The sequence below is a fragment of the Monodon monoceros genome, unplaced genomic scaffold, assembly GCF_005190385.1.
Source record: "Monodon monoceros isolate NGI ecotype Baffin Bay Population unplaced genomic scaffold, NGI_Narwhal_1 Super_Scaffold_5, whole genome shotgun sequence".
Classification (NCBI taxonomy): Eukaryota; Metazoa; Chordata; class Mammalia; order Artiodactyla; family Monodontidae; genus Monodon; species Monodon monoceros.
This window is the reverse complement of record NW_021703782.1, coordinates 57,485,237-57,501,268: the sequence shown is the minus strand read 5'-3', so window position 1 is coordinate 57,501,268 and position 16,032 is coordinate 57,485,237. Positions and strand designations below refer to the sequence as shown.

Here is a 16,032-nt window from a genome sequence, read left to right as displayed (position 1 = left end):
AATGAAGTTGATCATGTGCTTTTATCTCATCTATGCTCTTAGTAACTGAGACATAAATTGATTAAATGGCAAACAACAGGAAAAGCAAAAGCACCTGAGTAATTATAAAAAGAGAGCAAACAACCACTGAAGACTTTATTCATCGGATTTTTTGTTGTTATTGTTCAAACAGGCTTGTGGCAAATATAGTGAGTACTTAAATCTGGTGTAAGACAAACTTACAAATCCTGTAAAAAAAAAAAAAAAGCTTCATATCTTATTAGTTGATGTAATTTTTCCCTTATAGTTCACATTTTTTTCTGGATATGAAAATATATACTAAAATAATTTTTCAGGAAGTTGAAAAATATATAATGTGGGAAAAAACTAAGACCCAGAAAAATAATCTAACTTGCCTTGGTTTAAGAAGCTAGTTGCTATACACTTTAGCTCTGGGAATGATACCTCTTGATATCAGTGCTTCTTCCATTGCACTGTACTGCCCTTAGCCTGGGGAAAAAAACACTTCTTAAAAATGATGGGAAGCATCACTTATGGAGAAATTGGTCCAGAGAATGTAAAAACATAATGCCCAAAGATTCTCAACTGAGAATTAAATTCAAATGTATTACATCAGTATTTTGTTGTTGCTAGTATTATATATAAAACCTCTTCTGCTCTGGGTTTTAATTATGGGGACTAATATAAAACTTGACCTTTAAAAAACACACACACACACACACACACACACACACACACACGCGTTATTTCATTTTGTCAGTCAGAGCCTTCCATGATGCCTAATTGAAAGCACTACTTGATATATGCTAAAATGTAATTCTCACCCATCTGTGTTAGCTTACCAGATTTGTGCTTCTTGTGTTTTGCTTTCTTTTTGATGATCAATAACTTATTCTGGATATCAGGTTTGTAAGACTTGAATGCAAGGGAATGAAGACCTTCACGCTTTCTTTGTAAGTTTTCATTCAAAACATCTTTCAATTTCTTTTTTTTCTTTTTCTTCTTTTTTGCCCTCATTTTAGTTACTTTGAGTTTCTTGTGGCTCTGCAGTGACTGTTCTAATAGAATATCCCTTACAACTTTGTGGCAGTTAATTTCTGGATGATCACTGTGACTTCCATTTACATGTATTTGGCAAGATTTCAGAGCATTTTCTTTTAATGGACTGGGTTCAGGCTTTACTCTGGAAGCTTCACCATATTTTTCCTGATTTTCTATAAACCTTATTTCACCTGGACTGAGAGGCTCTCCAAAGCCAGTAACTTCCCCTGGGCTCCCTGGTTTCTCTAAATTTTCTTTACAACAATCAGTTATTTTCATTTCACAGGGCCTGCGAATTCTAATTTCACAGTTGGATTTCACTTCCATTTCAACAGAAATGTCATGATTATCCAAGTTCATTTTAGCAGGGCAGCAAGTTGGATCAAAACTAATTTCCTGCTCTTTCCTGAAGGCAGAGGGCAGGCCTTCTCTACTACACCTATGTTCTCCATTACTTGCACTAACATAGTCACACTTCAATTTCTCCAGTTTAATCCGAGGTACTCTTTGTATTTTAATGGGTGGAACTGGAAATTCTGGAGCTTGAAAAGGTCTCTGTTTATAAATCCGTACATCTGCACCACAGAACTGTGGGAAATGTACATAAGCATTCTCCAAATAATCGTAACCAAGGATAACTTCCCTGCATTCATGAATAGGCTGTCCAAGCACAGCATCTTGAACTTCCTTCTGTGTTTCATACACAAAGTCACAAAGACCCTTAAGTAACCACACTTTTTGGTAGAAAGGTAGTTCATGAAAAAGTTTTTCTTCCAATGGATTAACTTCTCCAAGAACTTTAAAAAACTGAGGACACAACCCAAGTTTTTCAGCACAGTTATTGGGATTTTCAGTCTGCCCTACAGCCGTGTACCACTGCTGTACTTTCTGTCTCAGTGCTGCTTCCCAGGTTCTATAAGGCAAAGTAGGTCTTCGATGTAAGGTAGGTCTGCGATGGGGAGGACTTAACAGAGAAGTCATTATTTTAGATAGAAAAGCATTACACTGAGGCATCAGAAGACAGCGTTCCAATTCGTAAAAGACTATTTCTGGCAAATTTAGAATTTGCTGGGCTAAACAAAGGAAATGCCCGATTGCTGGAATTTCCCACATGGTCTCCATACAAGTTGGAGCTGCTTGAGCTAGAAGTTTTCTTTCCCATTCTTCTACTTCCTTTTGACTAGCTTCTTCTGCTTCTTTTCTTTCCTGCTCCCGAAGCCTAAAGAAAATTTAACAAATTATATTATTATTACTTAAAGTAGAGAATACCATAAAATACTAAATTTTAAGTACGTCATATTTATATTCAGTCAACAAGGCAATTGGCTGTTCCAGTTTTCACTATCAGTACAAAGTGTCCCATTAGATGTACTATTGTGATTTTTTTTTTTCAGATGAAGAAATACACATATAACTTGATCCTGAGTTTTACTGATGGAGGATTATCACTAACATTGCTACTCAAGGTAAAACTGTTCAACTCACAATGTGTATCAACTTCAAAATAAATGAAAAACATTTTTAAAATGTTTACTACACAAAAGCACAGTTTAGTGCTTTCTAGAAGTAATATGATGTCATGTAAGAGCTGTAAACATGTTTACATCCTTTGACCTGATAATTCCATTCCTAAAAAGTTATTCTAAGAAGATAATTCAATAGAAGCAAAAAGTTACGTGTTTGTCAGTGTTAACTGGAGTTCTGTATAAGGAAAATAAAAATATAAAGAAGTTGTATTACATAACTGGGAAATAAGCTGGATATATTATATAGCCTTAAAATTAAAATTATGAATATTATGCATAAACACAAAAAATATCAAAACACAATATAGTACTTAACAAACAATAGCAATAATGAAAATATGCAAATACTGAACAAGGAGATGACAGTATTCCAAAAATACGTGAATCCTATGTTGATGAGATTATAAGTGCTTTCTTCCCCTTAAAAAGTTCTTTACGGGCACTGCTTTAAATTTTCTTAATTAAAAAAATTAAATTAGATAAAAAGAAGTCTCCGTGATCTTGCATTAGGCAAAGTGTTTTTATATATGGCACCAAAAGCACAGCAACAAAAGAAAAAATAAAGTGGTCACCATCAAAACTAAAAACGTTTGTGCTTTTAAAGGACATCATCAAGTGAAAAGACAACCATGGAATGGGAGAACATTTTTGCAAATCACGTATCTAATGAGAGATCTGTATCTAGAAAATAAAAGAACACTTATAACTCAATAATAAAAGGATAAAATAACCGAACTAAAAATGGACAAAGTAAATATTTCTCCAAAGAAGACGTACAAATGAATAATAAGCCGATGAAAAGATGCTCAACATCATTATCCGTTAGAGAAATGTAAATCAAAACCACAGTACGATACCAATACATGAATTGGTATCTCTCTTATGATAATGATCTTGAGACGATTATTGTAAGAGAGATACTAACAGCTATTGGTAAAACTATGGAGAAACTGGAAACTTCATACACTATAAAGGATATAGCTACTTTCAAAGGCAGTCTAGCAGGTCCTCAGAAGGTTAAACATATGACCCAGCAAACCTACTCCTAGGTATATGTCCAAGAGAAATGAAAATATATGTCCACACAAAAACTTGTATATTAATGTTCATAGTAGCATTACTCATAATAGTCAAAGAGTAAAACTACCAAATGTATTTGGTATTTGTATATCCATCAACTGCTGAATGGATAAATACAAAGAAATCATAAAGATCAGATCAGAAATAAATGAAAAAGAAATTAAGGAAATGATAGCAAAGATCAATAAAACTAAAAGCTGGTTCTTTGAGAAGATAAACAAAATTGATAAACCATTAGCCAGACTCATCGAGAAAAAAGGGAGAAGACTCAAATCTATAAAATTAGAAATGAAAAAGGAGAAGGAACAACTGACACTGCAGAAATACAAAGGATCATGAGAGATTACAAGCAACCATATGCCAATAAAATGGACAACCTGGAAAAAATGGACAAATTCTTAGAAATGCACAACCTTCAGAGACAGAACCAGGAAGAAATAGAAAATATGAACAGACCAATCACAAGCACTGAAATTGAAACTGTGATTAAAAATCTTCCAACAAACAAAAGCCCAGGACCAGATGGCTTCACAGGTGAATTCTATCAAACATTTAGAGAAGAGCTAACACCTATCCTTCTCAAACTCTTCCAAAATATAGCAGAGGGGGGAACACTCCCAAACTCATTCTACGAGGCCACCATCACCGATACCAAAACCAGACAAAGATGCCACAAAGGAAGAAAACTATAGGCCAATATCACTGATGAACAGATGCAAAAATGCTCAACAAAATATTAGCAAACAGAATCCAACAGCACATTAAAAGGATCATACACCATGATCAAGTGAGGTTTATCCCAGGAATGCAAGGATTCTTCAATATATGCAAATCAATCAATGTGATACACCATATTAACAAACTGAAGAAGAAAAACCATATGATCATCTCAATAGATGCAGAGAAAGCTTTCAACAAAATTCAACACCCATTTATGATAAAAACCCTCCAGAAAGTAGGCACAGAAGGAACTTTCCTTAACATAATAAAGGCCATATATGACAAACCCACAGCCAATATCGTCCTCAATGGTAAAAAACTGAAACCATTTCTACTAAGATCAGGAACAAGACAAGGTTGCCCACTCTCACCACTCTTATTCAACATAGTTTTGGAAGTTTTAGCCACAGCTAAAGAAGAAAAAGAAGTAAAAGGAATCCAAATCGGAAAAGAAGAAGTAAAGCCGTCACTGCTTGCAAATGACATGATAGTATACATAGAGAATCCTAAAGATGCTACCAGAAAACTACTAGAGCTAATCAATGAATTTGGTAAAGTACCAGGATACAAAATTAATGCACAGAAATCTCTGGCATTCCTATACACTAATGATGAAAAATCTGAAAGTGTAATTAAGAAAACACTCCCATTTACCAGTGCAACAAAAAGAATAAAATACTTAGGGAAAAACCTACCTAAGGAGACAAAAGACCTGTATGCAGAAAATTATAAGACACTGATGAAAGAAATTAAAGACCATACAAACAGATGGAGAGATATACCATGTTCTTGGATGGGAAGAATCAACATTGTGAAAATGATTATATTACCCAAAGCAATCTACAGATTCATTGCAATCCCTATCAAACTACCAATGGCATTTTTCACAGAACTAGAACAAAACATTTCACAATTTGTATGGAAACACAAAAGACCCCAAATAGCCAAAGCAATCTTGAGAAAGAAAAATGGGCCTGGAGGAATCAGGCTCCCTGACTTCAGGCTATACTACAAAGCTACAGTAATCAAGACAGTATGGTACAGGCACAAAAACAGAAATATAGATCAATGGAACAGGATAGAAAGCCCAGAGAGAAACCCATGCATATATGGTCACCTCATCTTTGATAAAGGAGGCAAGAATATACAATGGAGAAAAGACAGCCTCTTCAATAAGTGGTGCTGGGGAAACTGGACAGCTACATGTAAAAGAATAAAATTAGAACACTCCCTAACACCATACACAAAAATGAACTCAAAATGGATTAAAGACCTAAATGTAAGGTCAGACACTATCAAAGTCTTAGAGGAAAACATAGGCAGAACACTCTATGACATAAATCACAGCAAGATCCTTTCTGACCCACCTCCTAGAGAAATGGAAATAAAAACAAAAATAAATAAATGGGACCTAATGAAACTTAAAAGCTTTTGCACAGCAAAGGAAACCATAAACAAGACCAAAAGACAACCCTCAGAATGGGAGAAAATATTTGCCAATGAAGCAACTGACAAAGTATTAATCTCCCAAACTTACAAGCAGCTCATGCAGCTCAATATCAAAAAAACAAACAACCCAATCTAATAATGGGCAGAAAACCTAAACAGACATTTCTCCAAAGAAGATATACAGATTGCCAACAAACACATGAAAGCATGCTCAACATCATTAATCATTAGAGTAATGCAAATCAAAACTACAATGAGGTATCATCTCACACCAGTCAGAATGGCCATCATCAAAAATTCTACAAACAATAAATGCTGGAGAGGGTGTGGAGAAAAGGGAACCCTCTTGCACTGTTGGTGGGAATGGAAATTGATACAGCCACTATGGAGAACAATATGGAGGTTCCTTAAAAAACTAAAAATAGAACTACCATACGACTCAGCAATCCCACTACTGGGCATATACCCTGAGAAAACCATAATTCAAAAAGAGTCATGTACCACAATGTTCATTGCAGCTCTACTTACAATAGCCAGGACATGGAAGCAACCTAAGTGTCCATCCACAGATGAATGGATAAAGAAGATGTGGCGCATATACACAATGGAATATTACTCAGCCATAAAAAGAAACGAAATTGAGTTATTTGTAGTGAGGTGGTTGGACCTAGAGTCTGTCATACAGAGTGAAGTAAGTCAGAAAGAGAAAAACAACTACCGCATGCTAACACATACATATGGAATCTGAAAAAAAAAATGGTCATGAAGAACCTAGGGGCAAGATGGGAATAAAGACACAGACTTACTAGAGAATGCACTTGAGGATACAGGGAGTGGGAAGGGTAAGCTGGGACGAAGTGAGAGAGTGGCATGGACATATATACACTACCAAGTGTAAAATAGATAGCTAGTGGGAAGCAGCCGCATAAGCACAGGGAGATCAGCTCGGTGCTCTGTGACCACCTGGAGGGGTGGGATAGGGAGGGTGGGAGGGAGGGAGATGCAAGAGGGAAGAGATATGGGGACATATGGATATGTATAAATGATTCACTTTGTTATACAGCAGAAACTAACACACCATGGTAAAGCAATTATACTCCAATAAAGATGTTTAAAAAAAAAAAGCATCTGACAAACTGCCAAAAAAAAAAAAGAAAGTGGTATATCTGTACAATGGAATATTATTTGGCAATTAAAAAAAATGAAGTGCTGATACATGTTACGACATGGATGAACCTTGAAACATGATACTAAGTAAAAGAAGTCACCCATAAGACCACATATTATATAATACCATTTACATAAAATGTCCAGAAATGAACAGAGATGGAAAGTAGATTAGAGGCTTCCTAGAACTGGGGAGGTGGGGGAAATGGGAAGTGACTTCACAGTCTTTTTTTTTTTTAAGGCTGCGCTGGATCTTAGTTGTGGCATATGAACTCATAGTTGCAGCACGTGGAATCTAGTTCCCTGACCAGGGATCAAACCCAGGCCCTCTGCTTTGGGAGCATGGAGTCTTAGTCACTGGACCACCAGGCAAGTCCCATTAGTCTTTATTTTTGGTGTGATGAAACGTTCTAAAATTGACTGCAGTGATGGTTGCACAACTCTGTGAATGTAATAAAAACAGCTGGATTTTATATTTAAATAGGTAAACTCTATGGTATGTGAATTGTATTTCAATAAAGCTGTATTTAAAGAAATAAAAGCATATAAGGTTTGGGGAGAGAAATTAAAATGCACCAACAAGGGGAAGAAAATATAATAACTTCTTTCTCTTGAATTTTCAAGAGTGAGAGCTCTTCCTCTAGAAAAGATGTATAAAAACATAAAGATGTGACTAATTCATGGACTCTAAATGAAAGTCGAGGCACAGTGTCTGACACTGGCTATTTTTCTGTACTATCATATTGTAATCTGTTAAAACAAATACATAGTAAGAGTACTATTTTAGCAATATCAGGACTTTCATTTTACAGAAGAAACTTACTTTTATATTTCTGGCTAAGAGGTCACACTATAACTACCTTGTTATTACAGATACAACAAATTATCTGATCAAGTAGCTCTGGTTCATTAAAAAAGCTAATGAAGAAACTGTCATTTGTGATTTGGCATTTATGTATATTAATTACATTCAAATATCTAAACAATGCTAGAGATTTTTGGTAAAATTCATTTTTTTTCAAAAGTGCTTACAGTTTTGGGGAGTTTTAGCTTTTTACTGAATGGGGGTGGTTGTGGGATGATAGAATCTGGCTTCCCCAGTACAAAGCTGGGACTCCAAAAGCCCACAAAATTAGCAGAAGGGTGTACTAGCAACAACAGTCCCTTCTCCTGGCCCCAACTAAGGGACTGAAAGGAAAACTGTCTTCACAACAGGAGTGTTAGATGGAGAAAAAATAAAATCTCTTCTAAGAATTTGTAACTGTAAGCTGACTCATGTGGATTTACTGACCACATTCACATTTCCTGGGTGCTCAAAAAGGTTAACATGGTCTCATGTCAAAATTGTTGTCAGGTACTTGAACAGAAAAAAATCAATTCTCTGAGGCAATGAACCTTATAACTAGATCTTAAGGAAATCCCACACTGATTCAGTAACAAGAAATGAGTTCACAGTCAAAAAATCCCCAAAATATAAAAGGAAATAAGTTACTGTTGAGGGATAGGAAAAAAAGTACAACCCCCCCCCGCAAAATCTATAGACATAGGTAATTTAGGAGATGCAAAATACGTCTAGTGAAAAGAAACTGAAAACAAGGGCAAAGAGAAAGATTATTTTAAAATGCAAAGCAGTTTTGAAAAAGAACTAAAGAAAACTTCTAAATATGAAAAATACAGAAATTAAAAGAAAAAAAAGATTTACAGTTAACTCCTCAACAGAAATAATGGAAGCCAGCAGACAATGGAATATCTTTAATGTACTTAAAAAAAAAAAAAACTATCGGGACTTCCCTGGTGGTGCAGTGGTTAGGAATCTGCCTGCCAATGCAGGGGACGTGGGTTCGAGTCCTGTTCCAGGAAGATCAGACATGTCGCGGATCAACTAAGCCTGTGCACCACAACTACTGAGCCCGCATGCCACAACTACTAAAGCCCGCGTGCCTAGAGCCCGTTCTCCACAACAAAGACAAGCTACCGCAGTGAGAAGCCCGCACACCACAACAAAGAGTAGCCTCCTCTTGCCACAACTAGAGAAAGCCCACCTGCAGAAATGAATACTAAATGCAGCCAAAAATAAATAAATTAATTAAATTAATATTAAAAATACTATCAATGTAAATATCCCTTCACAGCAAAAATATCTTTCAAAAATGAAGACAAATATAAAGATATTTTCAAACAAAAACTCCATATTTGTGATGAACAGAACCTCATCCAAAGGAAATGCTAAAGGATTTACTTCAAATGGAATAAAGGTCAATGATCCTTAACTGATGATCAGAGATGGGAAAAGAGCAAAAAAGTGGTAATATATAGCTGTATCTATATAAATAGACAGGGCATAAAATAATGATAAAAATGTTTTGTGGAGTTTAAAAAGAAGACAAGATAATTAAAATACATTACAACAATAACAAATAAGCTGAGTGAGAAATGATTACAGTTAAAAGTGTTCCAAGGTCCTTGTATTAATCAGGAAAATGGTAAAAATATTGATTAGGCTTTAATAAGTTAATTATGCATATGAAAGTTTCTAGGGTAGGTACTAAAATAACAGACTTTAAACATGCAAATGAGTAGAGATGGAAATATGGAAGGAAAAATATATAATAATTAAAAGTGGTGGGGTGCATGTAACTAAAGCAGTACTTTGAGGGACATTTATAGTTAAGAATATATATTTAGAAAAGAAGGAAAGTTGAAAATCAAACATACGTGTTCATTAAAAGAAAAAAAACTAGAAAAGAACAGCAAATCAAAGCCCCAAAGCTGAAAGAAGGAAATAAAGAGCAGAAATCAGTGAAATATAAAACAAATATACAATAGAAAAATCATTAAATTCGAAAGTTGGTTCTTTGGAAACATTATTAAAATGAATAAACCCTTGGCAATACTGATGGAGAAAACAAACATACACACACACAAAACCAATACCAGAAATGAAAATGGGCACATCCTGTAGATTCTACAGATATAGATGATATAAAGATATTGTAAGAAACTTTATGCCAAGAGACAATTTAAATGAAACAGGCAAGTTTTTTGAAAAACACAAACAAAAGTGACACAAGAAGAACAAAGATCTGAATAATCCTGTTATCTATTAAAGAAACTACACACTTCAAAATCTTTCCCACATATGGGACTTCCCTGGTGGTCCATTGGTTAAGACTCTGAGCTTCCACTGCAGGGGGCACGGGTTTGATCCCTGGGCAGAGAACTAAGATTCCGCATGCCATGCAGTGTGGCAACCCCCCGCCCAAAAAAAACCCCAAAATAACCAAAAGAAAAAAAACTTCCCTACATAGAAAAATCGGGGTCCTAAAGCCTTCACAAGAATTCATCTCGAAAATTTCAGTTAATGAAACAAAGTATAAAACAGGCATGTTAAAGAAGTTAAAGAGGGAGGACAGATTAAAGTCTAACACCCAGTTGGAGCTCCAGAAATAAGAATACAGAAGAGGGGTAGGGGAGTGGTGATGATGGCAATATCTGAAGAGATAATGGCTGAGAATTTCCTAGAAATGATAAAGGACACAAATCCCCAATTCAAAAAGCCCAAGGAAGTAAATTAAGAGAACCACACTTGGGCATATCATAATAAAATAATAAAACATCAAAGACAAAAAAAAATCTTACAAGCAGTCAGGGGGGAAAATGACAGCTCACATATACAACAATCACAAAAAGATTGAGAGATTTCTCAATAGCAACAAAATAAACCAGAAACAACTATCATTCACGGGTGAGGATAAATTAAAGTCATTTTCATTTAGACAAAAAGCAGAACTCATTCTAAGTAAAGTAAAAACTTCTAAAGTGTCTTCTGCTTCCACCTGAAGTAACAAGGAATCACATTTACTCTCCTACCTGAACCAACCATAAAAATCCTGACAAAATAGATAAAACAATGGTCTGTAAGAATCTAAACATCAAGCAAAGGACAGTGATCTCAGAGAGACGGGAAACAGAGAAGATGAGCCCAACAACTGTTGCAGTTACTGCTTTGAGAGAATTTTCAGGCCATGGTGCAGGAGGGAGAACCCAGGTAGAGCCTAGCAGACTCCCTGAGTTGAGAAGTCAAGAATCCAGAGACACCAAGGCAGCTAAAGTCTATAGGACATAATACTAAAGAAGAGAGAGCTGCATAAAGTGAGAACAACAAAGATGTACAGAGTCCCCCTCAAATATTCAGAGCACTGACTAGTGTATGCATGTAAGGAAACAACCCAAAACTAGGTGAGGGAAAACATCCAAAAGATTAGAAAATATAATGTCTATTCCCACAAGCCACACTGGAAAAACTCATAATTCATGGGACGTTGGATAGAATACTCAGAAAGGTCTTGCATTGGTAGTAGAGAATAATTAGCTCTAGACTGAGCACTGTTCTGGACCCAAGTAACAAATCATAAAAGACCCAAAATGACCAAACTGTTTCCAAGTAATTAACTGCATTCCAGAAAAAAAGCTCTAGGAGATTCATAGAAATATAAAAATATCCGGCACCCACCAGGATAAAACTCACAACGTTTGGCATCCAAACCAAAATACTAGGCATACAACAAAGCAGAAACACATGGTCCATAATGAGAAGATAAAAATCAATCACTCAAAACTGACCCAGAAATGAAACAAATGTTAGGATTAGCAAATAAGGCCATTAGAGTAGTTATTGAAACTGTAATATATATGGTCAAAAAGTTAAGTAGAGACATGGGAGATATAAAATAGACCCAAATTGAACTTTTAGAGATGAAAACTACAATGTCTGAGATGAAAATATACTGAATGGGACTAATGGCAAATTAGACATAGCAGAAGAAAAGATTGGTGAACTTGGAGACAGTAATAGAAACTATCCAAATTTCAAGATACAGAGAAAATACTTCTGTAGTATATACTTCAGGAAAACAGTGATCACAGAAAGAAGTTCTAAGATGAAAGAAGAATTGAAGAACAAATCAACTGTGAATCATGTGGGTAAATAAACATTATACTACAAAAAACAGTAACAATAATATTTAGTTCGGCGAGTAAAAAATGAGATAGAGCTAAATTATTCATCAATCATATATAAGACAGATGAGGCAGAAAAGATCAAAATTAACAAGAGAAGTAGAGCATATAACTTCCAAGTGAGTGGAAACAGTTGTAGTGAAATAAATCTCATCTTCCAAAGATGGATGTCAACAGATAATGCCAAACTGAAAAATCAGGAACTAGCAATCAGCATGTATTTAGAAATGTGTAAATAATTACTAGAAAAAATGGCTAAAAAGTTAAAGGTAGATGTTTCTGAGTCATGAAATAGAAGATGAGTTGAAGTAAGGCTGTTGTCTTTAATTAGAAGCCTTAATAGTACTATGTAACTTTTAAACTATACAGCCAATGAAATAAAAAAAAAATTCTTCAATCAACTTTTCAAAAAGAATATTAGCCAGGAGATATTAAAGAGCCAATACCAAAAAGATTTATGGATATTATATTTCTTACCTGTTAGATTTATGGATATTGTGTATTTTACCATGAAATTGAGTTTCTCTACACTTTATATATACTGAGAAAGGTAATCATTTCTTCAATATTCTGTTGTTAACTAAAGAAAAGGTTTTCAAGTTATTTCTCATGAAATGTAACTCAGAGCTTGTTTAAAAGTTTGGTATAGAAAACTATCTGTTAGAATACCAACCAACAAAAAGTGCATTCATTTAGTATGCTTGGCACAGAAACTGATTTTGGTCAACCCTGTCACAATCAATCATGCTCTGTTTCTGTAGAGGTGAAAGAGTAACAACTAGTGCTCAGGGAAGAAAATGAAAGGAGAAGCTGGAGCAGACCAAGACACTTTTATGGACTTGGTTTTGACTAAAACAGTGCTAGCAACCTTTGGCCAATAAAGGCTAGAGATATGGCAATTTCAGACACTATTTATTCAATTTATAGATGGGGACACTAAGGACATAGAAGGGCGATAAGATAACTTTCTTAGGCTTACACAGTGATTAGCGTAAGAGCCAGCAATACAAACAGTTTGTCATTGGTGGGCCAAAGTTAGCACCAACTGGCTTACTCTTGGAAGAAGATTAGGCAGTAATTCACAAATTGTGTTGGCTCAGGTGCCTGGAAAGGCCATGACTTAGTTGGGGTATGATGCTGCCAAATGTGGACATTGCCTGAGTTACTCAAGGGCTGCTACTCACTCTTCTGTTCCCTATAAACTAAACCCTTCAAGGGAGAATGATGGATTCTAGCCTCAGACCATGAGTACTGAAGAGGCAGGAGAAAGAGAAACAAAGATTGGTCTGGTGTAGGCCAGTGTAACACAGAATAATTCTTTAGACCTAGAGCTGTGAGTCTCTGTCCCAATCCTCAGCAGTATGGTATATACAGAATGGAGCTTGCCAAAGAGCTCTAGAGTTAACATCTATAATCTGCCAATTTAAAAAAACTTAGTCAAACACTTAAAATATAATTAAAACATTAAAAAAACACTGTATTACAAAATGCTGAAGAAAACCACACTCTGCTCACAAGGACAAATAAAAAAGAGCTTTCAAAATTATTCTCAATTTAAAAATTTGTTCTGAAGTGCTGTACTAAAATCAGATAGAGTGCTACATGTTTCTAAAATGTTAGCTTGAAAAATTAAGCCTTCAGTATTGGGGCAATGCTATATGAATGCCTGAGGATAGTTATAAAAACCACATTCACTAATGAAAAAAAAAATGGTTATAGGAAAGAAAGTAGATCCTAATAGTTCTCATTGCAAGGAGAAATTTTTTTTAAATAAATTTATTTTATTTATTTATTTTTGGCTGCATTGGGTCTCCGTTGCTGCGCACGGGCTTTCTCTAGTTGCAGCGAGCAGGGGCTACTCTTCGTTGTGGTGTGTTTGCTTCTCATTGCAGTGGCTTCTCTTGTTGTGGATCAGGGGCTCTAGGGGTGCAGGCTCAGTAGTTGTGACGCACGGGCTTAGTTGCTTCTCGGCATGTGGGATCTTCCTGGACCAGGGATCGAACCCGTGTCCCCTGCATTGGCAGGTGGATTCTTAACCACTGAGCCACCAGGGAAGTCCCTCTTTTCTTTTTTATTACATCTATATGAGATGGTCAGTATAATTAAATCTACTGTGGTAATCATTTCACAATATATGTAAGTCAAACCATCATGCTGTACATCTTAAACTTATACAGTGATGTGTATCAATCATTTCTCAATAAAGCTGGAAGTAAAAGTAAACATCACCAAATGAACAACAAAAAAATGTCCCCCAATTTTTTTTTTCCTGGACAAGTTCTCATTTTTGAGGTTGCTCCTTACTGGCTTCAAGAATGTTTACCTGTTACTATGTAAAATACGAACAGAAGCTGTGCCTAAGGTTATTTTGGTCAGGTATAACTTGGTAAGAACATCACTAACAAGTGAACAGGTTTACAAAAGAAAATTATGTTTTAAAGTATCCTAACTTTACTAGTTTTATAAAGTTTATCGAATGCTTACCATGTGTGAGAATACAAAGAGGTGAAAGCATGGACCACACTCTTAAATAAGAGTTTACAATCTAGTAAGAAACATATACAGAAGCTGTAATCCAAAATAATCCATTAACTGAAAAAACAATACAACACAGTATGTAAACTGGTAGCATGAAAAAGGAAAGCATGACATTTATTTACATTTTCTAAAATGAGCAATATACAATATTATATTTTAGGAAAAACAACCATTCATATTAAGTGTTCAGTCAAGCTTCTTACTTAGCTACCAACAACAGAATCTCTTCTAGCTAAAGTAGAGAAGGAATTAAGCTCTGTTAAGGGTAACAGAGCCAAACTTAATAGATATGAAGATATGAATCCCAAACACACTTTGAGAGCTTCTCCAGGAAAAACTAGACTTCCACTACTACTTAGCATTTCTGATACTAGGAAGCTAGAACAACCAGAAGCTCCCACCACCACCTTTGCCAAAAGATTAACTTCCCTGCCCAAGACTGCCGCCTCATGTTGGTCCCAAGCAATTTCAAGTGAGAAGAGCGTGACTGGTCACAGGCCTCTACCTTAGCTATGAGTGGGTATGAGAATATAAATTTTCTGGCATCTGCTTTGGGAAGTCAGGACTTACAACATGGGAAATTAACAAAACGTTGGGCAGCTGTTCAAAAATGCTGGGTGGTCACAAATGACAAATGTCTACTTCATTAAGTCATTGTTATTTTGTGTTATAGAGAATTTGAAAATAAATCACTTAATCATAAGTCATAGCTTTTTTTTTTTTTCCTTCTTTTTTCGGTATGCGGGCCTCTCACTGTTGTGGCCTCTCCCATCGCGGAGCACAGGCTCCGGACGCGCAGGCTCAGCGGCCACGGCTCACGGGCCTACCCACTCCGTGGCATGTGCGATCTTCCCGGACCGGGGCACGAACCCGTGTCCCCTGCATCAGCAGGCGGACTCTCAACCACTGCGCCACCAGGGAAGCCCCACAGCTTTTAATTCACAAAAATGTAGAAAACATTTTTACTTTAACTCCAATGATTTCCAAATCAATAAAATACCAGTAAGTTTAGACAAACATGTGAAATGAGTACAAAAGCATGCACACTATTTCTAGTAATCCAAATAGTTTTGCAAAAAAAGAATGGTGAAGAGGTCCAATATTTTTAATATGGCTAGAGTAGACATTAATGATTGAAACTTATACCTAATGATGTCATATTCCAGATTAACTGAAATTTACTTAAGGAGAGCTAACTTCCAATTTTAACAATTTTATTTTTAAAATATTATCTAAAATGTATTATATATGTTCCTGCTTAATAAACAAAGTATATAAAATATAATTTAATCTTTCCTTAATGGCTCAATGTCACCATTATAAACAAAATGCAGTGGTCATGAGTAGCTTAAAGACTATTCCAGCAACTACACTTTTTTTTTTTTTTTTTTGGCTGCACCACGCAGATTGCATGATCTTAGTTCCCTAATCAGGGATCGAACCCGGAACCCCTGCAGTGGAAGTGTGGAGTCCTAACCACCGGACCGCCAGG

At 35.7% G+C, this 16,032-nt stretch overlaps 1 protein-coding gene across 4 annotated transcripts in view; it reads right to left on the bottom strand.

The window, feature by feature from the left end:
* KIAA2026 (KIAA2026 ortholog) overlaps positions 1–16,032 on the bottom strand; it is a 104,322-nt gene that overhangs the window by 48,925 nt on the left and 39,365 nt on the right. For all 4 annotated transcript variants that reach the window (XM_029202467.1, XM_029202470.1, XM_029202468.1 and 1 more), the window contains one exon: positions 843–2,260. In XM_029202467.1, coding sequence (XP_029058300.1) covers positions 843–2,260 — 1,418 coding nt within the window. The remainder of the gene's footprint in view (positions 1–842; positions 2,261–16,032) is intronic.